Raw genomic sequence first — 26,555 nt, forward strand, 5'->3', positions numbered from 1 at the left:
AATGACTCATAGAAGAATCATTGAATGCTTATTAATTATCAGTCAGTCTGGTGTTGATATATTTCTGTCTTAGTCTTTCATTCGTCTCATTTATTTATTTTCATGTTTTTATTTATAGCAGCGATCTTCAGTCTTCCTGTTTTCCTTTGGATAAGCAAAGGAAAACAGGAAGACATTGGTGAGACGATTAAAAACAAACAGTTCAAATTTAAAATCACTTCTAAAACAAAGGAAGGCAGCATAAAGAGGATCAAACATTAAGGGTTTTTATACTGGAGAAGCTGGAGGTGATGGAGGCTGAACTGGGAGGCAGAGAACATCCCAGTTATCCAGGCTGCAGCTCAGCAGCTTCCAGCTGAGCACAGCTTCTCCTGGACTGACCACCATTTCCATCCACCATCAGTTAGCATCCACCATCATCCATCCATCCTTCATCCATCCATCCATCCATCCATCCATCCTTCATCCATCCCTTCATCTATCCATCCATCCATCCATGCATCCATCCATGCATCCATCCATCCATCCATCCATCCATCATTCCATCCATCCATCCATCCATCCATCCATCCTTCATCCATCCCTTCATCTATCCATCCATCCATCCATGCATCCATCCATCCATCCATCCATCCATCATTCCATCCATCCATCCATCCATCCATCCATCCATCCATCATCCTCATGTTTGTTCTTAGCTTCTCTGCCAGGAAGATGCAGAAACTTCTCTCCTAATCTGTTTCCATTTCAGGTGTTAATGAATAACGTTTTAGGCATCAGCATGTTCTGCATATAAACGGGTTTGCTCCTGTTGCAGCTGGTTAGTAGATCAGCTTTGCACAGATATCCAGTGTGGACGCTTTTATAAACAAACGTTTTAAAGATCAGTTCCAGAATCTTTCTTGATTTAAACAAACTTAGACAATTTAGTTCCTGTTAGAGGGGCCAGTTTTCACAGCAATCTATTGAATCACATTATTGGAAATTAAAAACACGTCTAAAACAAAGTCCTCCTTTAAGAATGAAACATTTAGTCTTTAAATTAGTCCTCTATATGAGGAAACTCCCCATCTTCTCCCTCCTAAGGCAATAAATCACCCATGCTTTCAGCTTTAATGGCCCCTGCACAGAGAGCACAGCGGTGCAGCCCCAGGGGAATCATTAACCGCTGATGCCCTGCTCCATCAGGAGCCTGGTGGCAATAATGCTAATGGCTACGTCTTCATCAGACGGGCGCTGGGAAATCTGGGTGGTGATAAACACGTTCCGTCCTCAGAGGTGTTCGCTGTTAACATGGAAGATAAAGTTTTCATCACTGAAGCCGGTCAGCTGCTGCCAGCCGCCAGTGGCTATGGCTCCAAGAAGCTGCTTTCACTTGTTTAACAGTTGGTCCAAAGCAGCTCCAGTCGATGTGCCATAAACAGCCGAATAATCCTCAGCTTTTGTATTCATTGTCAGTTTTTATGTCTTTGTTTGGTTAAAGTGACAGGATTAAAGGTTACCATCTGGTAAACTGTCGATCGTAAGATGGACATCTTTAGGAACAACCCTGATCCGACCAAAGGTATAAGATGAGCTTCATGACGTTCAGTGTTTATCGTTTGCTGAGAGTTAACCAAAGCTCTGGAAGATTTAAGCTTTATTTCAGACAACCTGAACCATAGAAACGGTACAAACAGAGTAGTCGCTAAAGAGCTATAGATTAAGCAGGGCGTACAATGTACGATTTTTTTGCACTTTTAGGGAAGATTCTCCAGTCGTGTGGGAATTTTTCCATCAGGTCAAATTTCAGCCTGATGGTGTGTGGTGTAGTGTATATGGGGGGTAACGAGGGGCGATCAGCCTCTAACGACCACCTCCCCATCAGGAATCGTAAGGTCGGGAGAAAATCAAACATGTTTGAAATTCAGTCGGCCGTCATAAGGTGGTCGTGGGTAAATCGATTCTTCCTCGTCCTCGTCTTCTTCGTCTTTTTCGTCTTTGTTGTCTTCGTCTTCCTGTCATCAGTCCTGAGGTTTTAAGCAAATGTCCTTTTTGCAGTTTGCCTGAGAGTGTGTTTCACATTTTTATGGATTGTGTACGACTGACTAGTTTTTTCAATTGTTTAATGAACGTTTTTAGCCTTTTTAGTGTGGTTTTTACCCATTCCGTTTTTATCAATGGTGTACATTATAACCGAGCCACTGCTTTCAAATCCAGAATTTTAAATTATTTAATCTCTGAAGCCAAAATGGCCATTTACCTTACACGACGAGATAAACGGACCTCAGCTTGATGCGGTGGTTCTGTGGAAGTGTAACATCAAAGCCAGGTTGAGGCTGGAGTTCTGCTTCCACAGAGCCACTGGGGATTTGAAGGGTTTCATACAACTGTGGGGTTTTAACAATGTGTTGTGCACCATTTCTGAGTCAGGAGAGCTGAAATATAACAAGCTGCTTTTATAATGATCTCCTGATGACCTGAGTTTTTTAACTGTTTGTTGATGAATCATTGTTTAATAAATGTTTTGTTAAAAAAAAAAAAAATCTTCTTCTTCCTCTTCCTCTTCTTCCTCTTCTTCCTCCTCTTCTTCCTCCTCCTCTTCTTCTTCTTCTTCCTCCTCCTCCTCCTCGATGTAAACCCAGCAGCATGGCGGGGGGGCAATGAGTGAAATGGAGTTCTTTCTGTCAAACTGACAGACCGTAGTAGCCACGTTAGCTCAGCCATGTCTTTGTCCAAATACGTCGTCTCCTTTTCTTTTTAGGGCTTTAAGCACTAAATCGCCCAAATATCCAAGGCAGCGCGTTTCACTCTAGTGAGCTTCATGTTCCTCTGCTACTGGTTTGGCTTCTGGATAGACGAGTCCGAGTAGCGCCATCTCACTGCGGAGCTGAGTCCCACCTGGTTTATAGACATACAGTGTGAGCAGGTAGATCGCATCAGAGCGTCGGGTCGCACAGCGTGAGAACAAACATGAGCTGTAGAGCTGCTGTTGGTGCAACGATTGAAAATATGGCCCAGTGTACGCCCGGCTTTAGGGTGATGGTCAGGAGGCCTTCCATCCTTAAAGACGTTCATCACCAAAGATAAATAGACTGATCAGCAGCTGTCGGGAGGTGTCACTGCTTTAATCCAAATATCTGCTCTCCTTTATTTGTCCAGTGGTGAGAATAATTTTGATTTCTATGGATTTTTTCTAAAATCAGATAGTTTATTTCAAAGATGATGCTTCTGATAGATTGCTTTGTTAGATTTCCAGTGATTTTGGTCTGATTTCCTGTCAGGCGCTCTGCTGTCTCCAGCGCCCTTTAAAAGCCCCGCCCCTTAAACTCCACATAGATCTTGGCAGTGAACTGACTAGGCCTCCAACTGAGGCTCATGTGGAAACTCTTACATCTGAGAGCCCAACATGGAACCCATTTGGCCTCTTCTCATGTCCCCTAATGATAGCCCACCCTGGGACTCATTTTCTGTTGGGGTTTTTAATAGCCTGAAAGCTAGCTCCATGGAAGATTGTTTTCTTTTTTACTAAAGTCTCTTGAGAATCAGCCTCTTTTTTCCCATTTTTACTCTGAACTGTCTTTACTGTTAATATTTATCATTTCTGAATTTTGTTGACCAAATCCATACGAGCTATAAAGGACAACTAATTTCTTATTCATCTACATTGCTGGCCTGATTTATTCATATATAATCCTTATTCTTATTATCTGAGTTTACCCAAAAAGCAGAGTCTGTTCCTCCAGAACCCTCATGTATCTGTAACGGACTGTCAGCAGGTCCTGGGTACTGTTATAAAGTTCTGGGGGCTGCAGGGATTCATGAGCTTCTCTCTCCAAAAAACACCACAGCTTAGACTAAAGTTTTCCTCAAAGAACCCAGAAAGACCTGGACCAGTTGTGTGGACTGGGCAGAACGGCCATCAGTCGGTGGGATTAAATGGAAGGAAACAAGCTGACCTCCTAAACCACCGACTGTGTGTTTCAGTTACTACAACCTGGAAGACGTCAGCCATGACTCCATTAACAAATATCTGTCCGGCTTGGTGGCGAACAGCCTGCGGGACCTGGAATGCTCCTACTGCATAGAGATAAAGGAGGTGCGTACTCGTTGCTGATGTTCTAACTGCTGGTGTTCATGTTCAGACACAGAAAATGTTTTTTTTTCCCCATCAGGACGATCAGGCGGTGGAGCCCCTGACATACGGACGCATCGCCTCCTATTACTACCTGAAGCATCCGACCATCCGGATGTTCAAGGAGCAGCTGAGGGCTGAGCTGACGGCGGATGAGCTACTAACTGTCCTCACGGTGAGCTTCACCTGGAGAGAACAAGACATTCTGGTCTTACTGGCCTCTCAGAGGTTTGATCCGTCTGTCTAATGATGCCAGCGTACAGAAGGGGAGCCACTTTGACTTTACATATGTTTTTAGATTTAGATTAGATTTACACTAAAGCATAACTGACTCCCTGATTGACCTGCCCTCCACCCCACCCACCACCCCCGGTAGCCTTGCGTTCCTCCTGATGGTGACCTCTGCCTCCCAGCACCACGGTTTCTCACCCAGCTGTTCCAGCTGAACTATCAGCCTGTCTTTCTTGTCTTATTGTCCTAAAATGTTCCCCAGGGTTCATCTCTATCATCTGCCGTGTGTCTTTAACGGATTCCTAACTTCTGTGCAAATATACCGACCTTCTACCAGGCGGGAAAGTAGATTTAAATTATTGCTGGTTCTCTGTAAAAAAACTTTTTTAGCCTATATTTGTCTATTACAGCCCGCATGCATGAATTGCAGAAGAAAACAGAGAAGCTGCAAATCCAGAAATCCATTCAGTTCAATTCAGTTTATTTCTATAGCGCCAATTCACATCATGTCATCTCAGGTCACTTTCCAGTTCACCAGATCATCCAGTCAGATTGATTCAAAGGTTTCTATCTAAGGAAAACCAGCTGATTGCATCGACTCATTGACTCTTCAGCAATCCCTCACACTAAGCATGCTTGTAGCGACAGTGGAGAGGAAAAACTCCCTTTGAACAGGAAGAAACCTCCAGCAGAACCAGGCTCAGTGTGAGCGGCCATCTGCTGAGGCCCACTGGGGTTCAAGGAGACAGAAGCAGACATAGAAAAAGAAGCATAGATACAAAAGGCAACTGTCAACCAGCTCCACAGGCGGCCCCGTCCAGGAAACACACAGCCAGGCAGACGAGCTCCGAGCCAGCTCCCATGTCAGAGGATGAAGAGAGCACATCCAGTTAGTCACAGTCAGAGAAACAGGACTACACTGGAAAACAGGCCAAGCTCCAACATCTAGAAACAAAGGTGTTGATGGCAGCAGCACAGCTGATGTTTCTCTCCAGGATGGAGTCACAGCCAAACAGGAACAGACCAGATGAAGCTACTATGAGAAAAAGCAGAGAGAGCAGAACGTTAGAGATTGAACTAACAGATTCTGCAGAGTGGGAGAATAGAGATAGAATGAAGCAGAATGATGAAAAAGGGGTCCCTATGTCCTCCAGCAGTCTAAGCCTATATTTAAGAAATATGTTAAAATATAATGTTGAAATATTCAAAGGAAACAGATGAAAGTTTTTATAACAATACAGGAAAACATTTGCTTGTTAATTGAATAGATAGAAGAAGGCACGATTAGATAAATCGTCATATATGATGTATATGAATTTTCCTTCGGGGTTTTATCAAGAAATAACCAATAAGCACCAAAATATTTATTATGGATATAATTTCAAGAGTCCTTTGGAAGAAGTTAAAGAAAGTTTTGCATCACCTCTTCTAAACTGAAAGCAACAAAATCCCTAAATCTAGATAAAATCACTTTTTTGCACTTGGCAGATGGTGTTTATCAGCCACGTATAGTTTATCAGGTAGCGAGGGGAGAGTCGGGCGTGCAATGAGCTGCTGAGCGCATCAGGGTGGAGCGTAAGTGCAGACAAGGATCTAAGCGTGCAGCATGTGCAAAGACGGATTCTGCATGAGTACAGCAGGCAGAGCAAAGTTTACCAAACATCAGATACGCACTAAATGACCGTGTGTGAGATTTAATATTGCATATCCATCTCTCCAAGTTAGTAACTGTGCGCTGAAATAGGTGGAACCAAACCGGAGCAGCAGCTCTTCCTGGAACCGCGTACCGCCGCCTCTTTGACTGTACTAGATCGTTCCTGCTTAATTTCAGCCCTGGTTGGTAATAAATAAAATCCACTGACAGCAGTGTTTCCTGGCCGTTCCCTTTAATCACTGTATGATGCAGCTGTTCTGTTTCTGAGAACATCGGTGAACGACCAACATACGGAGACCCAGGACCTCAGCAGGCCAGGGAGAAAGTTCTGGTTCATTTCAAAGCCCAGTCAGGTCGCTAAAGCTTTATACATCTGTTGGATCCTTCTGAACATGACTACACCAACATGTGATCTTATGTGTTACGATCTGTAACATAAAATCCCATCAGAATAAACAGACGGTTTTATTTCTAACGGAATGAAGCCTGAGCTTCCTCAGGTCATTTACCTCCAGCTTTCTGTAACAGTGGCTTCCTGGCTGATGAATGGAGTGTTTAACGGCCCGGCTGAGGGATGGCCTCCACTAACGCCTCAACACATCAAAGTTAAACATAAGTAGATTATAGTAAAGGAGCCATTCGTGCCCACGCATTTCCAGCATAGAAACCAAGATGAGCTAACGGTCTCATCTAACTGACAAGACGGATGGAACGCAATCATTTCTTCCTTCCCAAAGTTTTCTCCCTGTTTTATTTGTGCAAATCCTGATTTTCTGAAAACTTCCCTCAGGACAAACACACCAAAAGGAAGACTGTGATTGTGTCGCTTAAAGACATATTTAAATGTTTTATAGTTGTTTGTGACTTTGATTTTCCCCAAAGCTTTTTCCTGCATGGAGTCACAGAGCTGCGTTGAGATGAAAATTTTTACATCTGGTTTTTAATTTCTTATTTTAATTTTCTAGATCATCAGAGGGAGTCATTGCTCCTTTTTGAGATCATATTCTGCTGCCAAAAATGATTTTCCATCCTGTCCAAGTTCTGTTGGTTTCTGTTGCTCCTCACGCCTGCTAATGAACGTTCCCATGGAGAAACCGTAGAAATGTAACCACATAAACCACCAGCGGTTCCTTCTCCACTATATTTATTTTAAGGAAAAATTTGCTCATATTCAGAACTCAAACTTCTGAAAGTTCTTTAAATCTGAAATGATTCCATCCTGTTCAATAAATGATCAGTGTTTTTAATTCAGAGTAATTTCCATGTGAATGTGCTTTACTGGAGGCATCCATGTTTGTCAAAGAACACTACTGCCACCTACTGGTTGGTGACGTCACGGTGCGGTATCGGCTGTTGATCAAGTCCCAGTGCTGTATCTGGTGTTTGTCACAACGCGCTATTATCCAAGTCATTGTGACGTCTCTGCAGGAAGATGTCAGGAGTGAGGTGTTAGTATATTTGGGAAAAAGTGGCCGCTCAGTGATCCCAACAAAAATTTTTATTTTTTTTTTTATTTTTACTGATTAAAGCTAAATTCATTAAATCACTGCAAATGTATTAGTTTTAGGTATAAATAATGATCGATTGATTATTCCTTTTCCTTTAATCCCTCTTTCCTCTTCACTTCCAGCGCCATGTCAGTTACATTTAAAATAATCTGAAAGCCGTTTCTAATAAAGCTTTAATTTCCTCCACTTGTTTTAGTCCCACATTTGCTCACAGGGTCCATCTTTTGCAGGTTATTAGCTGCCCTGCGTCTTTCTCAGTGTCAGGTTAAGTTTGGCTTTGGATGACATAAAGCTTTATGTTGCTTTCCAGCAAAGAGCAAACATCAAAACCGAACATTCCTGTTCATGTAGCACTAATCCCCACAGCGTGGCCGAAGTCTAAGGTTGAAATGCACAAGGAGTCAATGTTACAAAAGAAGAGCGTCTCAGTCGGTTCTGAAAATCTGGGCTGAACTTTTGGTGCTTTTTTAGGATGCAGAGGAGTACGCTGAGCTACCGGTCAGACACAACGAGGACCAGCTCAACAGCCAGCTGGCTCAGCAGCTCCCTCTGCAGGTCAACCCGCACTCCTTCGACAGTCCACACACCAAGACTCACCTGCTGCTGCAGGCGCACTTCAGCCACGCTCAGCTCCCATGCAGCGACTACACCACCGATACAAAGACTGTTTTGGACAACGCCATCCGTGTCTGCCAGGTAGGTCACTACAGAACTTTGACCCCAAGTGTAACAGAATAGAGAATATTTTGGAGATCCTTTGTTGCTTTCTGCACGTTTATACCATTACTATTTAACATTAGATCTCAAATTCTTGTTTCTGTAATGCTTCCCCAGACTTTCAGTCTGACAGGCTCAGTGAACGAGGCCGGGATTTTACTTTTCCTTTATTTACATCTTTACGATTTATAGCTTAGCATTTGATGTGTCTCATCTAGGCCTAAAGGATGTTGCCATAAATCTAAATAGCATTTTATTTAACCACAATTGCAATTTTATTTAAATTTTCCTTTTAACCTTAACGTTTTAAAAACGTTAAGGTTAAAAGGTCAGTGTTACATGACTTAACGTTATATGAAAAACAGTTTATTTCTACTTGTATGTGTGGATCTGCATGCTAGTTATTACTCTCTACCTTCATGTGGCGACAAATCTTCAATCGTTTAACTTAAAGGGCTTCAGGGAGGAATTTAATGTCCTTTTCTTTAAATATAGTATAATTAAAAATCAGTACCTCTGCGATTTGAAAATTGCATTTTGTTATTTTGCAAATGTAATTAATTGCCCAGCCTTAGTCTCACCAAATCAGACATTTGCAGGAACTCAGCAGGTCGGAGTAAGGAGGAAGGAGTTTGACACAGAAACTCTAATAATTGATCAAATATGCAAAACGTAGCAGCTGTAGATAAGGTTTGATAACAAAGAAAGCTTAACGGCCAACCGATGAAACCGTTTCATAAAACCTGGTGCTGTTCAAGGGTAGAGTGCCTTCTCCGGGTCAGGGGGGGTGTCCTGCCCCAAGTGGAGGAGTTTAAGTATCTTGGGATCTTGTTCACGAATGAGGGAAGAAGGGAGCGGGAGATCGATAGATGGATTGGTGCAGCGTCTGCCGTGAAGCGGGCGCTGTACCGGTCCGTCGTGGTGAAGAGAGAGCTGAGTCAAAAAGCGAAGCTCTCGATTTACCGGTGGATCTACGTTCCTACCCTCATCTATGGTCATGAACTCTGGGTCATGACCGAAAGAACGAGATCGCGGATACAAGCGGCTGAAATGGGTTTCCTCCGTAGGGTGGCTGGGCTCTCCCTTAGAGATAGGGTGAGAAGCTCGGTCATCCGGGAGGGACTCGGAGTAGAGCCGCTGCTCCTCCACGTCGAGAGGAGCCAGTTGAGGTGGCTTGGGCATCTGTTTAGGATGCCTCCTGGACGCCTCCCTGGTGAGGTGTTCCGGGCACGTCCCACCGGGGGGAGGCCCCGGGGAAGACCCAGGACACGCTGGAGAGACTATGTTTCTCAGCTGGCCTGGGAACGCCTTGGGATTCCTCCTGAAGAGCTGGAAAAAGTGGCTGGGGAGAGGGAAGTCTGGGCCTCCCTTCTTAAGCTGCTGCCCCCGCGACCCGACCCCGGATAAGCAGAGGAAGATGGATGGATGGATGGATGGATGTTCAATTTAGCAGCAGATTGGGAATATATTGTTAACTAGAACCAGGAATTATAGTTAATTAATAGGTCATTTTAACCAAGGCTCTTCAGTCTTTTACCAAAGGTTGGACTTCTGGGCCAGCTGTTAAACTCCAATTGTCTTTCACCAGTTTAGTCATTTAGACTGTGGCTATCAGCAGAGTTATTAACCACCAAACAAAATAAATGTTCTCTATTCAGTTGTTAACAAAAAGAGGATTGATCTGGCTCTAAGTGATAAATCGTTCACTGTATAAATATTAAAAGACTACCACAGTTTAAATATCAGTACCTTTATTGGCCAATGATCCCTATAACAGTATTATTTACTGTAAAAACTATGCAAACACCACACACTACTGAAAATAAGCTCAAGGTAAACAAGAAGCTAATAAAAGAGGAAACTGACTGTAATGGCTGCGCGGTGGTAAAGTGGGTCTGATGCACGTTGGGCGGAGCAAATCTATCATTTCTGTGCCTGTAACAATGGCAGCTATATTAGCTGTAATCAGTGGGTAAAAAGTAGTTAGAATCTTTGTTGAAGTGAGAAAGTCCTCCTGAAAACATGGTCTGTGCAGTCAGTTCATCCAGATTACCATCCTGCCTTCAATTCAGAACTCTTACTTAAAAACCATCAGCAGTTAAATTAAAAAGCTTCTGTCAGATAAAACACATGCAATTATCAGTTCTATTCATCGCAAAGCTATAGTGCCTCAGGTAGCATTAGAAAAGAAGGGGGAAAAGGAGGTCACTGCCATGGTTGGGTGGAAAGGAAGGAATGATGTTGAGGCTGACCGTCCACGCGCGTGGAGGCGAGGCTGACAGTCCGCGTGGAGGCTGACAGTCCGCGTGGAGGCTGACAGTCCGCGTGGAGGCTGACAGTCCGCGTGGAGGCTGACAGTCCGCGTGGAGGCTGACAGCCCGCGTGGAGGCTGACAGCCCGCGTGGAGGCTGACAGGCGCGTGTGGAGGCTGACAGGCGCGTGTGGAGGCTAACAGTCCGAGTGGAGGCTGACAGGCGCGTGTGGAGGTACCAGTCCGCGTGGAGGCTGACAGGCGCGTGTGGAGGTACCAGTCCGCGTGGAGGCTACCAGTCCACGTGGTGGCTGACAGGCGCGTGTGGAGGCTGACAGGCGCGTGTGGAGGCTAACAGTCCGAGTGGTGGCTGACAGGCGCGTGTGGAGGTACCAGTTCGCGTGGTGGCTGACAGGCGCGTGTGGAGGCTGACAGTCCGAGTGGAGGCTGACAGGCGTGCGTGGAGGCTACCATGCTCGTGGAGGCTGACAGGCGTGTGTGGAGGCTACCATGCTCGTGGAGGCTGACAGGCGCGTGGAGGCTACCATGCTCGTGGAGGCTGACAGTCCGCGTGGAGGCTGACAGTCCGCGTGGAGGCTGACAGTCCGCGTGGAGGCTGACAGGCATGCGTGGAGGCTACCATGCTCGTGGAGGCTGACAGTCCGCGTGGAGGCTACCAGTCCGAGTGGTGGCTGACAGTCCGAGTGGAGGCTGACAGTCCGCGTGGAGGCTGACAGGCGTGCATGGAGGCTACCATCCTCGTGGAGGCTGACAGGCTCGTGGAGGCTGACAGTCCGCGTGGAGGCTGACAGGCGTGCTTGGAGGCTACCATGCTCGTGGAGGCTGACAGTCCGAGTGGAGGCTGACAGGCGCGTGTGGAGGCTGACAGTCTGAGTGGAGGCTACCATGCTCGTGGAGGCTGACAGGCGCGTGGAGGCTACCATGCTCGTGGAGGCTGACAGTCCGCGTGGAGGCTGACAGTCCGCGTGGAGGCTGACAGGCGTGCTTGGAGGCTACCATGCTCGTGGAGGCTGACAGTCCGCGTGGAGGCTGACAGGCGTGCTTGGAGGCTACCATGCTCGTGGAGGCTGACAGTCCGAGTGGAGGCTGACAGGCGCGTGTGGAGGCTGACAGTCTGAGTGGAGGCTACCATGCTCGTGGAGGCTGACAGGCGCGTGGAGGCTACCATGCTCGTGGAGGCTGACAGTCCGCGTGGAGGCTGACAGTCCGCGTGGAGGCTGACAGGCGTGCTTGGAGGCTACCATGCTCGTGGAGGCTGACAGTCCGAGTGGAGGCTGACAGGCGCGTGTGGAGGCTGACAGTCTGAGTGGAGGCTACCATGCTCGTGGAGGCTGACAGGCGCGTGGAGGCTACCATGCTCGTGGAGGCTGACAGTCCGCGTGGAGGCTGACAGTCCGCGTGGAGGCTGACAGGCGTGCGTGGAGGCTACCATGCTCGTGGAGGCTGACAGTCCGCGTGGAGGCTACCAGTCCGCGTGGAGGCTACCAGTCCGCGTGGTGGCTGACAGGCGCGTGTGGAGGCTGACAGGCGCGTGTGGAGGCTGACAGTCCGAGTGGTGGCTGACAGTCCGAGTGGAGGCTGACAGTCCGCGTGGAGGCTGACAGGCGTGCATGGAGGCTACCATCCTCGTGGAGGCTGACAGGCTCGTGGAGGCTGACAGTCCGCGTGGAGGCTGACAGTCCGCGTGGAGGCTGACAGTCCGCGTGGAGGCTGACAGGCGTGCTTGGAGGCTACCATGCTCGTGGAGGCTGACAGTCCGAGTGGAGGCTGACAGGCGCGTGTGGAGGCTGACAGTCTGAGTGGAGGCTACCATGCTCGTGGAGGCTGACAGGCGCGTGGAGGCTACCATGCTCGTGGAGGCTGACAGTCCGCGTGGAGGCTGACAGTCCGCGTGGAGGCTGACAGGCGTGCTTGGAGGCTACCATGCTCGTGGAGGCTGACAGTCCGAGTGGAGGCTGACAGGCGCGTGTGGAGGCTGACAGTCTGAGTGGAGGCTACCATGCTCGTGGAGGCTGACAGGCGCGTGGAGGCTACCATGCTCGTGGAGGCTGATAGTTCGCGTGGTGGCTGACAGGCGCGTGTGGAGGCTGACAGTCCGAGTGGAGGCTGACAGGCGTGCGTGGAGGCTACCATGCTCGTGGAGGCTGACAGGCGTGTGTGGAGGCTACCATGCTCGTGGAGGCTGACAGGCGCGTGGAGGCTACCATGCTCGTGGAGGCTGACAGTCCGCGTGGAGGCTGACAGTCCGCGTGGAGGCTGACAGTCCGCGTGGAGGCTGACAGGCGTGCGTGGAGGCTACCATGCTCGTGGAGGCTGACAGTCCGCGTGGAGGCTACCAGTCCGAGTGGTGGCTGACAGTCCGAGTGGAGGCTGACAGTCCGTGTGGAGGCTGACAGGCGTGCATGGAGGCTACCATCCTCGTGGAGGCTGACAGGCTCGTGGAGGCTGACAGTCCGCGTGGAGGCTGACAGTCCGCGTGGAGGCTGACAGTCCGCGTGGAGGCTGACAGGCGTGCTTGGAGGCTACCATGCTCGTGGAGGCTGACAGTCCGAGTGGAGGCTGACAGGCGCGTGTGGAGGCTGACAGTCTGAGTGGAGGCTACCATGCTCGTGGAGGCTGACAGGCGCGTGGAGGCTACCATGCTCGTGGAGGCTGACAGTCCGCGTGGAGGCTACCAGTCCGCGTGGAGGCTACCAGTCCGCGTGGTGGCTGACAGGCGCGTGTGGAGGCTGACAGGCGCGTGTGGAGGCTGACAGTCCGAGTGGTGGCTGACAGTCCGAGTGGAGGCTGACAGTCCGCGTGGAGGCTGACAGGCGTGCATGGAGGCTACCATCCTCGTGGAGGCTGACAGGCTCGTGGAGGCTGACAGTCCGCGTGGAGGCTGACAGTCCGCGTGGAGGCTGACAGGCGTGCTTGGAGGCTACCATGCTCGTGGAGGCTGACAGTCCGAGTGGAGGCTGACAGGCGCGTGTGGAGGCTGACAGTCTGAGTGGAGGCTACCATGCTCGTGGAGGCTGACAGGCGCGTGGAGGCTACCATGCTCGTGGAGGCTGACAGTCCGCGTGGAGGCTGACAGTCCGCGTGGAGGCTGACAGGCGTGCTTGGAGGCTACCATGCTCGTGGAGGCTGACAGTCCGAGTGGAGGCTGACAGGCGCGTGTGGAGGCTGACAGTCTGAGTGGAGGCTACCATGCTCGTGGAGGCTGACAGGCGCGTGGAGGCTACCATGCTCGTGGAGGCTGACAGTCCGCGTGGAGGCTGACAGTCCGCGTGGAGGCTGACAGGCGCGTAGAGGCTACCAGGCGAGTGGAGGCTGACAGGCGTGTGGAGGCTACCTGTCCGCGTGGAGGCTACCTGTCCGCGTGGAGGCTACCTGTCCGCGTGGAGGCTGACAGGTGCGAGTGGAGGCTGACAAGTGCGAGTGGAGGCTGACAGGTGCGCGTGGAGGCTACCAGTCCGAGTAGAGGCTGACAGGTGCGCGTGGAGGCTGACAGTCCGCGTGGAGGCTGACAGGCGTGTAGAGGCTACCAGGCGAGTGGAGGCTACCTGTCCGCGTGGAGGCTACCTGTCCGCGTGGAGGCTACCTGTCCGCGTGGAGGCTACTTGTCTGCGTGGAGGCTACCTGTCCGCGTGGAGGCTACCTGTCCGCGTGGAGGCTGACAGGTGCGCGTGGAGGCTGACAGGTGCGCGTGGAGGCTACCATCCTCGTGGAGGCTGACAGGCTCGTGGAGGCTGACAGGCGTGCTTGGAGGCTACCATGCTCGTGGAGGCTGACAGTCCGAGTGGAGGCTGACAGGCGCGTGTGGAGGCTGACAGTCTGAGTGGAGGCTACCATGCTCGTGGAGGCTGACAGTCCGCGTGGAGGCTGACAGGCGTGCATGGAGGCTACCATCCTCGTGGAGGCTGACAGGCTCGTGGAGGCTGACAGTCCGCGTGGAGGCTGACAGTCCGCGTGGAGGCTGACAGGCGTGCTTGGAGGCTACCATGCTCGTGGAGGCTGACAGTCCGAGTGGAGGCTGACAGGCGCGTGTGGAGGCTGACAGTCTGAGTGGAGGCTACCATGCTCGTGGAGGCTGACAGGCGCGTGGAGGCTACCATGCTCGTGGAGGCTGACAGTCCGCGTGGAGGCTGACAGTCCGCGTGGAGGCTGACAGGCGTGCTTGGAGGCTACCATGCTCGTGGAGGCTGACAGTCCGAGTGGAGGCTGACAGGCGCGTGTGGAGGCTGACAGTCTGAGTGGAGGCTACCATGCTCGTGGAGGCTGACAGGCGCGTGGAGGCTACCATGCTCGTGGAGGCTGACAGTCCGCGTGGAGGCTGACAGTCCGCGTGGAGGCTGACAGTCCGCGTGGAGGCTGACAGGCGCGTAGAGGCTACCAGGCGAGTAGAGGCTACCAGGCGAGTGGAGGCTGACAGGCGTGTGGAGGCTACCTGTCCGCGTGGAGGCTACCAGTCCGAGTAGAGGCTGACAGGTGCGCGTGGAGGCTGACAGTCCGCGTGGAGGCTGACAGGCGCGTAGAGGCTACCAGGCGAGTGGAGGCTGACAGGCGTGTGGAGGCTACCTGTCTGCGTGGAGGCTACCTGTCCGCGTGGAGGCTACCTGTCTGCGTGGAGGCTACCTGTCCGCGTGGAGGCTACCTGTCCGCGTGGAGGCTGACAGGTGCGCGTGGAGGCTGACAGGTGCGCGTGGAGGCTACCATCCTCGTGGAGGCTGACAGGCTCGTGGAGGCTGACAGTCCGCGTGGAGGCTGACAGTCCGCGTGGAGGCTGACAGGCGTGCTTGGAGGCTACCATGCTCGTGGAGGCTGACAGTCCGAGTGGAGGCTGACAGGCGCGTGTGGAGGCTGACAGTCTGAGTGGAGGCTACCATGCTCGTGGAGGCTGACAGGCGCGTGGAGGCTACCATGCTCGTGGAGGCTGACAGTCCGCGTGGAGGCTGACAGTCCGCGTGGAGGCTGACAGGCGCGTAGAGGCTACCAGGCGAGTGGAGGCTGACAGGCGTGTGGAGGCTACCTGTCCGCGTGGAGGCTACCTGTCCGCGTGGAGGCTGACAGGTGCGCGTGGAGGCTGACAGGTGCGCGTGGAGGCTACCAGTCCGAGTAGAGGCTGACAGGTGCGCGTGGAGGCTGACAGTCCGCGTGGAGGCTGACAGGCGCGTAGAGGCTACCAGGCGAGTGGAGGCTGACAGGCGTGTGGAGGCTACCTTTCTGCGTGGAGGCTACCTGTCCGCGTGGAGGCTACCTGTCTGCGTGGAGGCTACCTGTCCGCGTGGAGGCTGACAGGTGCGCGTGGAGGCTGACAGGTGCGCGTGGAGGCTGACAGGTGCGCGTGGAGGCTACCAGTCCGTGTGGAGGCTGACGGTGAAAGGCACCCTCTGATCCGTAGCAGTCAGACGCTTTGACTGCAGACTGCTTCGTTCTCTTCATGAAATGATTGGATTTATAAATGGTAGCTGCTGCATTCAACCCCATAGTATTAACAACAGAAACATTGACCTGATTGCAGAGAAGGAAACTCTGTTTCCGCTTAAAGCTCTGTTGGTTTTCTCTATCTTTTAGTGCAAAGATCCAATTTGAATTGCAGACCAGTAACCTACTTAAATCAAGTAAAAAAAAATTCTTTTAAGAAAATTTAACAAACCTTTCGTGTCGATCTTTGACTTTTTCAAACCAGAGATGTTCCTTGGAAAGGTTGTGGCTCCTTCCTGTTGCTTCAAACCTCACCCTTCCTTTCATTTCAGCCACATTTTGGCTTTAATTAACTTTAGCAGCAATTGTTATATGGAAATCCGTTCGTTAATTTGTACTGCATTAGCATTTTGATTACCCTGTACCTCCGCCTCTCTGCACCTTCAGTCATTTTAGCCTCAAGAAATGACTTAAATTAATGATGTTTGTTTAAGATCAGCTCCTGAAGGAGCAGCGATCTGCTTCAGCCAGGAATTATTATTCCCTCCTCTAGATTTTAGTGTTTCTCTCCTCATCCCCTCCTCAGAATTAGTTTTCTAGGAACATTCTGGAAAAGTCAGGAACTCTGTTAAAATCTGGAGCTTTTAAATGTCATCCATTATTTTATTTATTCATCATTACTAAATGAACTCACTGCGTTCATTGGTTAGTGGTTTATTTTGGCTGCTGTTCCAGTTTAGATCCTCCTCTTTTGGATAAAAATGCTTATTAGTTTGTCAAAATTTAGTAATTTTATAATTTAGTCATTCGATATGAGAACATTTTTTTAACCTAGTTTTAGTAAACTCTCTGTATGTTTGGTACAACTGTTAATGTCAACAAGTAAATAGAAAACATTCATTGTAGGCTTCATATCTAAAGATGCAATTATACACACGTCAACATGTTTACTGTGTAGATGATGCGTTTAAAAACATCAATTTGACTAAATACATCCATGTTTAGTCAATAAAGTGGTGATAAAACAATCAAACCAGCAAACCAAAACAACAGCTATAGATAAAGCTGATTTACACACAAATTATTATCTAATGATTATTTCTTTCTCCTCATCTTCCTCAGTTCGTTGAGTTTCCCTCTCTGACTCAATGAGGAGCCTAAATACATCCAAACTAGGGCTGCAACTAATTATTATTTAGCAAATCCATTAATCTGTTGATTATTTTATAAATAATAATCATATCACCAAAGGTTCCTTAAAGAAAGCTTTTTATTAAATAAAAGCAGGTATGTAATTGACAATTATTTCAATAATCGATCAATAGTCGACTAATCAGATACATTTATTTTAGCTCTAATCCAAACGTATTAAATTCACCAAAGTGTGGAACTCAGAGTTCACATAAAGAACAATTAAATGGTTCTGAAAACGTCCACTAGAGGTCACTGATGGAAGCTAGCAGAGCCTGGTATGAGCGGGCGGCTCGTCATCATGTGGACAACATCACTTCCTGCTCTGCTCCTGCATCACATGATCAGTTACTATCAGAGGTGTCAGTAACAAAGAACAAATACTTTGTTACTTAAAGGAGAAGTTCGGTTTTTTACACTTTAAGCCCATTTTCTGTAGTGTCCAGGATGAAATCGAATGATCGACACCAAAAGTTTGACAATTGCTCCTGTCTCTGCTTTTTGGCTCATTTAGAATCCACCCCCTGGCTGCTTTAGAATGGCTAGCATAGAGCATGTCCGATAATGTCCTTAAAACAACCTTAAACGTTCTTTTTTTAAAATATGCTACTCACCGTGTCGTCAGCGCTGTTCAATGACGTTCCAAAAAAAGTTTCGTAAAGAAAAAACGTTCCTGTAGTGTTTTATTTAGCATTTTGTAAATCCCATTGAGTTCTGGTGGAATAGTCAATATCCCTCCGCCACCGGAAACGGAAATGGGGCCTGTTTACACAGTTGTAGTCTTTTCGCTTCACTCTGTGTACTCCGACGTCGAGGTGCTAACGTCTCTGTTAAACACTTTAAAAAACTCTGAAAATGGAATACGAAAGGTGGATTCTTGATTCTCGACGTCGGAGTACACAGAGTGAAGCGAAAAGACTACAACTGTGTAAACAGGCCCCATTTCCGTTTCCGGTGGCAGCGGAATATTGACTATTCCAACAGAACTCAATGGGATTTACAAAATGCTAAATAAAACACTACAGGAACGTTTTTTCTTCACGAAACTTTTTTTGGAACGTCATTGAACAGCGCTGACGACACGGTGAGTAGCATATTTTAAAAAAAGAACGTTTAAGGTTGTTTTAAGGACATTATCGGACATGCTCTATGCTAGCCATTCTAAAGCAGCCAGGGGTGCATTCTAAATGAGCCAAAAAGCAGAGACAGGAGCAATTGTCAAACTTTTGGTGTCGATCATTCGATTTCATCCTGGACACTACAGAAAATGGGCTTAAAGTGTAAAAAACCGAACTTCTCCTTTAAGTAGAAGTATTTTCTATCTAGTTTTGTTTCATTTAAGCTCATTTTCATTCTGGCCTGTTGGTATTTAAAAAAAATAAATGCCATCAAAATAATTAGTTTCATCCAGACAATAAATTTCTTTGTGGTTGGACTTAGTCATAAAACTAATGGTAACATCAGACCTATAATTTACCCCCCCCCCCCTCTGATCAGATCCATGGGGCCTTTTAGGGCTCATAATTGTCACCGATGATTGAGGCCTGGCTTCCTCTGACGTCTCGTTTCCTCTGTGGTCAGGCCATGCTGGATGTAGCTGCCAACGAGGGCTGGCTCATCACTGCCCTCAGTATCTGCAACCTGGTGCAGATGATCGTCCAGGGCCGCTGGCTGCACGACTCGTCGTTACTGACCCTTCCTCACGTGGAGCAGCACCACCTCTATCTGTTCAGGTAAAGCAGCTTCACCAGCGGCTCCTTGCTCTCCTGCTCCTGACATCAGAAAAACATCTTGTTTTGCTTTGATCTTGGTTATCTGAGGTGCTCCGTTATTGCCGTCACCTAGCGGGTCTAACTTCCTTTAAGCGAGGCAGCAGATGGTTTCCTCTGGTAGATGGAGGCTAATGTTTCCCAGAAGGAGGCCGGTGTGTCTTTGGAACCTCATTAGAATAAATTAAAAAAACGGACCGGACTGAAACGACTAAATGAAGGAAAGGAAGTTTGGTTTCTACCGTCTGTTTTCCTGCTTTAGTTCAGCTGTTGGTGAGACTTAATGTTTAGACGTGTGGAAACGTGCAGCCAGAGAGGAAAACACACATTCTAGAAACTCCAGAAAGTTCTAATGCAGTCTTATGAAACCTTGGATCCTAAAAAGGCCTGACTGGATTTAGTTTGACTGGATTTAGGAACATCTGTGCTGGGAAGAAAACTTATAGCGTCACACATTTAAAAGAAGCTCCGCCTCCTAACAGCAGCAGAGGCTTCTGGTTGATTTATGCTTCCATGAGGTCTGCACGGCGCACCATCACAACATTACATCATTTTAGCGTCCACAGGCCGCTCTTCCACACAGCGCAACCCAGGGACGCCTAAAGCAGTGCAGGGAAAAAACACTTTCATCTAGCAGATAAATTCCCTTTATCAGTAACCTAAAGGGTTTTTCTTTTTCATCACGCTGTTGAAGCTTCAGGCTGGAAGGATCTCCTGTAGAGGTTTGTCTTACACCAGATCTGGAGAAGCCTCTGACTGAAGACACTCTGTTGGTGTTTAACAGTGTGATGAAGAGGATGCTCGCAGTCTCTAAACTTCTTCACTTGATGAAGATTTAATAATCTCAAGAGGAGTTCCAAGAAGAGAAAACATTAACAAAACAAAAAGAAAGAAGGTGGATGAAGCGCCGCTCCTACTGGGGAGAGCTCACAGGATTAAACATGATGGAGCCTTAATTATCACCTGTCCCTGTCCATCTTGGATGAAACCAAGAGGAAACAGCTGTTTACTACTTCTGCATGTAGAGCGGCCAGTCAGTGTCCTGAACTGACCCCTGCAGGATAACAGAGTACCAAAAGCTATAAACAAAGTTGTTTCCTTCTTACTATAGAATATTGAACATGACCCAAGCTTTGGTCTGGGACAGCGGCTACCCTGGTTCCTAAAGCTGGGCCTTAGATATAGAGGCTGTGTTTAGACCAGGGGTCGGCAACCCAAACTTCAAAGAGCCATAAGGGACCAAAAAACAAATAACCTTATATAGTCTTCTCTAAGCCGCGTATGGCAGCACGGACTCTAAGTGTATTAGCCCACTATGGAAAAGGACTATGTGGGCTTAGATATATAAAATAATCATTCATGATTAAAGCTGCAGGCTTTAATGCTAATCTTCCTTGACAGAAATGGCTACATTTATTATCTAAATGTATTTATTATACACATTTTTATTGGAAACATAATTAATTGATCAATTGAACAGCACAGTTACCAAGCAACCAAGGTTCTCCCACATCAAGGCTTTCTGGGTACAAGTCAATCGGCTATGCTCGGGAATTCGCTCATTTTCACCTGATCAGATCGGCATGTGGCCACTCGCCAGAAAGACGACCAATTTCAAGCGCCATTTTTTCCCGTTTTTTTTTCCGAGTGGACGCGTATCTTTCTACAGCGCTTGGTCCATGCTTGTGAGAGAGCACCAGAACCAGGATGAGCTGGGACCAGCGGTGCCCCCCTCTGGAGCTAAGGAACCACAGCAGTAGAAGTGGCAGCTTTCAGTGCTAGCTTCGGAGGAGAGCAGCGGAGCCTGCTGAACTGAGCACTGAATGTGGAGGAGATGCTACATTGGCTTTAGCTAGCTACGGGATGTAACTGCGAAGAATCTAAGCAGGAGGGCTGAAGATTTGCCGGAGAAACAGGGCACTGAAGGCAGAAGATAGGGACAGCAGCAGGCTGAGGAGGGGCGCTGTAGATCAGGGAGACAGAGCAGATTGGGCAGGAGCTAACTGAGAGTAGCCTTTACAGGCTAACTGCTGGAGGTGGGCGGAGAGCGGAGGATCAAAAAGCCACCAGGCAGGAGGTAGGACGACGAAACAGTCCTTCTAGGACTCAAGACAGGCTTTTCTGAAAAGCATTCCTTATTTCATCCTTCTTCATCATTAATTTCTCCATCTTCCAATTTTATGCTTTAATAAATATAATATAATCCAATGTCACTGTTCAGTATTAAAGGACTGATGGATTGGATGCTATTGTTGATCAGCAGATCCTGGTCTTTGTAGATCAGACCAGCATGAACGTTTTATTGGAGATGGACGCCTCCTGACGCTAACGCAGGGATATTTATGCTACCATCTTACTGCTGGAGCTACCCCCCCCCCCCTTCTTATGACATCATCCTATGGCAACTCCACTCGGACAAACTGTATTGCACCCGTTTCTTAAGGATCAAATCTCTTTTGGAGTCTCAACATATTATTACCTATATTTGCTATTATTTCACATTTCATTGGCGATCTAAAGTAGCAGAAAGTAGAAAACAGTCAGACTTGAAGGAAAGTCCTGCTTTCTAAGACCAACTGAGCTCTGCCATTTAACAAGGTGACACAAAAAGACTCATAGCTTTTTGTTATTCTATTTACAAAGATCTGAGGGCAGAGGAGGACAAATGGAACATCTTGTGACTTTTGTAGAGATTTTAGACAAATAAAACAGTTATTCTACACGTAGAAAATGAACGGTTGTTGTTGATACAAAGTTAAAAGTAGTGTAGCTTAATGTGGCTAACTGACCGAGCTAAAAGAGGCTAACCTGTTAGCTACTGAGCACAGCTAGCTACTGCGCTACCCAGCTCTTTATATAAGGGTCTAACAGTTACTTTGTTCCCCAGAAACAGATTTTTTCAGTTTTGTTATCAATCAGGTAACACTTCATCAGTCAGTGATGAACCACTTTACTGTTGCCTGGGCAACCACAATGTTTTGGCAACGTTCAGCCAATCGTAGCGTAATGTCACTGACATGAAGCAGGACCCGAGCAGATCTGGTAGCTACACTGAATCTAACTGTGGGTTTCACTGTATCGTAGAACAATGGTGGAGCTCAGCCAATCACATTATAGAAACACCAGTTTGATATTTGGGTAAAAGTCAGCAGACCTTCTCAGTGGAGATAAAGGAAGCTCCACCCACCCGTCCACCCCTGTTGTTCCTCCCATAGTGTGGGATGCAGGTGAGCTGCAGCTTCCTGGTTCTAGTCTGTTCCTTCCTCTCCATGCTCACATTTTATCCCAGGATCGGTTCTCCTGAGTATTTATTTAATGTTTTCAGTTGTATTTGTTGTTGAAAAAACTCCATCCTGACTAGTTTGGGATGTTTTTCCCACCTAAATGTCCAGCTTGACTGTTCTCTCTGATATTCCTGTTTTCTGACGCTCCCCAGGAAGTGGGCCGTTAAAAGAGGAAGGAGTGATGCTGAGGGCTTCAGCGGGGCGGTGGAAGGACTCCCTGAGCTCATTGCCGCTTGCAGCGGTAAAGAAAGCGTTTTCTCCGCCATCGTCAGCCAGGAGTTTACTCCAAGTCAAACGCAGCAGGTAAAGACACGTTGAGTGAAAATGGCTGTGGTCTTTTCTGGGGTCCCCGGTGCCTCCCTCATTCCTCTGATGTGAGCTGTGATGGCGGAGGCAGGGCATGGCGACAGGTCCTGTGACCTTTCCTTCCCTTCCAGGTCCTTCCTCCCCCCGTCTCCACCCCCACAGAGCCGCGGCCTCTGTAACTAAGTAATTAGATGTGCCGCAGCGTTCCTGTCTGAGCGGCTCTAGGAGAGTAATCCTCAGATAAATAGCTTCTCTTTGGCCAATTTGACGGCTGTTTGACCCCAATAAGCACAGTCATCCTTTCCACGCTTCTTTTCTGTTGCCTCTTTATGCATCTTAAGCTCTTCACCTGACATGGCTCCTAGGTTGGACCAGATGTTTGCTTCCTATTTTCCTGGTTTTTTAACATTATTGGTTCTCCTCAGAGGTCACCCACATCTGACCCTTTGGTTTCTGAGCTTAAAAGGACTTCCTGATCATCCTCTGACATGGGAGCTGGCTCGGAGCTCGTCTGCCTGGCTGTGTGTTTCCTGGACGGGGCCGCCTGTGGAGCTGGTTGACAGTTGCCTTTTGTATCTATGCTTCTTTTTCTATGTCTGCTTCTGTCTCCTTGAACCCCAGTGGGCCTCAGCAGATGGCCGCTCACACTGAGCCTGGTTCTGCTGGAGGTTTCTTCCTGTTCAAAGGGAGTTTTTCCTCTCCACTGTCGCTACAAGCATGCTTAGTGTGAGGGATTGCTGAAGAGTCAATGAGTCGATGCAATCAGCTGGTTTTCCTCAGATAGAAAACTTTGAATGAATTCTTTTGTTGTAAATTTCCAGACAAATATTTCTAAAACCTTCGTGTCCCAAAAGTTAAACCTTTACCAGAATCTCACCAAGCTGTTCAAATGTCAAAACCATTTTTATTTTCACTGGCGTTTTCCCATCATGCCTTGCTCTTCCCCGGCCAGGCGTGGTCCTTCCTGAGTCACCTCCCGGTTCTGGAGGTCCAGATGAGCGTGAAGGGCTGGTGGGAGCAGAGCCAGGAGCAGACGGAGCGACCCCTGCCTGCAGGGGGCGCTAACCTGAGAGAGGAGAGCAGCTGGTTGGACGTCCACGCGGATCAGGAGTACGTCCTGCAGGTGGCGCTGCGGCGCATTAATCTGGGTCAGCAGAGGGTGAGTGAAGAAAGCAGAAGCCTTTTTATCAGAAAGGGACCAAAATGTAAAAATGTTTTTTAATTTATATCCGTCAGAGAAAGTTTAAGATCTACAAACATTTTGACAGAATTAAACTCTATCCTCCTTTTTCCTCTAAGCTAAAACTGGAGTCGTGATTAAGATGGTTTGTTTTGCAGAGGAAGCAGGACAGTAAGGCCCAGGCTCCCAGGTTCCCCAAGGCCAAGGATGAGGGCTGGTTCCTGATCATGGGGGAAGTGGACCGGAAGGAGCTGCTGGCCGTCAAACGGGTCGGATACGTCCGGAATCACACGGCCGTGTCTGTGGCCTTCTACACTCCAGAGAAGACTGGAAAGTAAGACGTAGCTTCAGAGTAGAAACACGGACGGAGATCATCGCTAGAAGAACTGCTGCTCTGAATTTAACGAGACGTTTGAGATCAGCGTGGAAAAAAGATAATCCTTACAGAGGATTATTTTCTCCTATGAAAGGAAAATGACGTCTGTGATGCAAAAACAATCTAGAAATTAATAAAAATGTCTTGAATTAAGTTTTTTTACCCTTAATTTGAGTGGGTAAATAAGATGATTTGCAATGGAATGAGGATTTTTACTTTTAAAATAAGGTAATTAAATATTTTTTTCTTATTTTAAATGTAGATAATCTTGTTCCATTGGCAAAGTGTCTCACTTACCTGCTAAATTCAAGAAAAAATGCACTTATATTAAGAAAAATAGACTCATCTAGATTTCAATTTTTTTTTTCCAGTGTAAGGAAACAGTTTATCGTTTTTTTAATCTATTGCTGAATCAGTGCATAAAGCTGGTTGGAAATAAAAAAAGCAGGATTTTCTAAAGTCTCCAGGTTATTAGAGCTCATAAAATGAGACACCAGAGCAAAACCGTTAGCACCTTGTTTCCATCGGGCCTCGTTAGCGACCTTTCAGAGCAGCGTGAGCGTTAGCATAAAGTTAGGGCCTGACTCTAGAAAGTCATCTGATCTCCTGTGAACCTTCTGCCTGTAGGTGCATCTACACGCTGTATGTGATGAGCGACAGCTACCTGGGTCTGGACCAGCAGTATGACATCCACCTGAACGTCAGGCCTGCCAGCATCTCCGCCCAGGTCAACACAGAGGTGGTGGACTCAGTGAGCGGGTTGTCCCTCAGCTAAAGACCAGCAGCAGAGTGGTCTTCATCCAGCTCCTCCCTTCAGAAGGAGCTGTAGCTCCTGTTAGCATCGGCCCCATGTCAGAACTTGATCTGCTGAAACTGAAGGCATGAAGCTGGAGAGGAACTCAATCCTTCCCTGTTTGGTTTACTGGATAGAAAAATAAAACAGAAATCTGGTTCTTTAACTAATGAGTAAAATGTTTTTATTTCATAAGTTTTTGATTCTGGTGGCAGAAATCCTTCATTTAGGAGTTTTTCTTCCTGAAGGCTGGGAAGTGATTCACGCTGCAGAGATGTCCTCTCACTCTGACAGCTGGACTGGATCTGAACCTGAAGCATCTCTTTCTGAGGGTTCTCCTCATCACCAACCTTCCTGGAGGATCTTCAGTTTCCACCTGAGTGACACAGCCGAGCAGAAACGGCTTTAAAATGCATCAGTTTGTGTCGAGTTTCAAAGTTAAGACCAAAATAAAATGTTTCTTTCAGGTGACATCATGACTCTGAGTTTTACTGCTGAAGCCCTGTTCTCCTCTGGAGGGGGGGGGGGTCTCTGCTGCAGCTGTGGTAGATTCTCAGCCTTTAGGTGGAGCCCCGCATCTCTCTTAACAGCTGCAAGCAAAACCTTTGATTAAAATAAACCCAAAACCAAACTTCCCTGACATGATGACATCATTGGAGGTTTCCTCCGGTCCTCGGTCTGCATGCTGTCAGTGTTTCCTCTGTCACCATGGCTCCATCCTGACAAGAACTGGAGATTATGGAATAATTTGACGAAAAAAAAGAAATCAGGAATAAAAATGTTGCAGTTGTGGAGAAAAAAACCCGAATATCAAATTTATCCCAAAAAGGCTGAATTCAAATAAATCAAAGTAAACAAAAGGTGAACAATGTTCATCGCTCACTGGGACCCTCCTCTCATGCTCTGTAGGGTAAATATAAACAACCTGCTGATGGACAGACTGAACATTTCAGATTCAAACAAAAGTAGAAAAATTAACTGAAAACACCACGCTGCATAGTAAAGGCTAAAGTAGAGGTATATATATATATATAAGGAAGTATATTGTATGGTTATTAAAAACAAGCTACTCAGGTGTGCTTTGGTGGCGCAGTGGTTAGCGTCCACAACCCATGTACAGAGGCTTTAATCCTTGACCTGGATCTTTTTATATATATATATATATTTATATATATATATCTTTTTATTAATTATACAGCTGAAAAACCACAAGCATGAAAGCCCAAGACAGGTCGAGACAGAACTCAAAATTGTGGACAGCACACAAACCAAGACAGGACATGGATACTTAAGACTGTACAGATTGAAAATAGCTGTCAGCCGGGCCGCTGGGCCGGGGGGGCACAGGCACACATTCAGTCCTGAGGGAGGGCATCCAGTCTCTCAAAATAAGATAATAGAGGGGCCGAAGTTCTATAAAAGTTTTGGACAGAACATCTAACACAAAATTTGATCTTCTCTAATTTAAGGAACAGGGAAAGATTTTTCAACCAGAGAGAAGTCCGAAATTCTTTTCAAACAAATCAGAAAAAGAACACGTCACATGATTCCCAAATATTTGAATCCTGTTCTAGAGAGAGGGAGTGTAAATCAGTTTCTGTAATTTGATGTCATTGGAAAACATTCACTTTTTAGAAAGTTCAACTTGTATCCTTAAAATGTACCAAAACAGTTTAGCAATCTCACATTATTGGAGATGGACCATACTGGGTCCGAGATGTAGAGTAGTCAGTCGTCCACGTATAAAGACAGCC

The 26,555-nt window shown here is 47.6% G+C and overlaps 1 protein-coding gene across 1 annotated transcript in view; it reads left to right on the forward strand.

Moving 5' to 3' along the window:
- Nucleotides 1-24,967, forward strand: part of ascc3 (activating signal cointegrator 1 complex subunit 3) — a 238,607-nt gene extending 213,640 nt beyond the window's left edge. Inside the window, exons 35-42 of the mRNA XM_038273563.1 lie at nt 3,967-4,078; nt 4,155-4,289; nt 7,979-8,203; nt 18,675-18,826; nt 22,299-22,449; nt 23,405-23,611; nt 23,791-23,966; nt 24,636-24,967. Coding sequence (XP_038129491.1) covers nt 3,967-4,078; nt 4,155-4,289; nt 7,979-8,203; nt 18,675-18,826; nt 22,299-22,449; nt 23,405-23,611; nt 23,791-23,966; nt 24,636-24,783 — 1,306 coding nt within the window. The 3' untranslated portion in view covers nt 24,784-24,967. The remainder of the gene's footprint in view (nt 1-3,966; nt 4,079-4,154; nt 4,290-7,978; nt 8,204-18,674; nt 18,827-22,298; nt 22,450-23,404; nt 23,612-23,790; nt 23,967-24,635) is intronic.
- Nucleotides 24,968-26,555: the final 1,588 nt, after the last annotated feature.

This window comes from Cyprinodon tularosa, unplaced genomic scaffold, assembly GCF_016077235.1.
Source record: "Cyprinodon tularosa strain WSP-4 unplaced genomic scaffold, ASM1607723v1 ctg877, whole genome shotgun sequence".
NCBI lineage: Eukaryota > Metazoa > Chordata > Actinopteri > Cyprinodontiformes > Cyprinodontidae > Cyprinodon > Cyprinodon tularosa.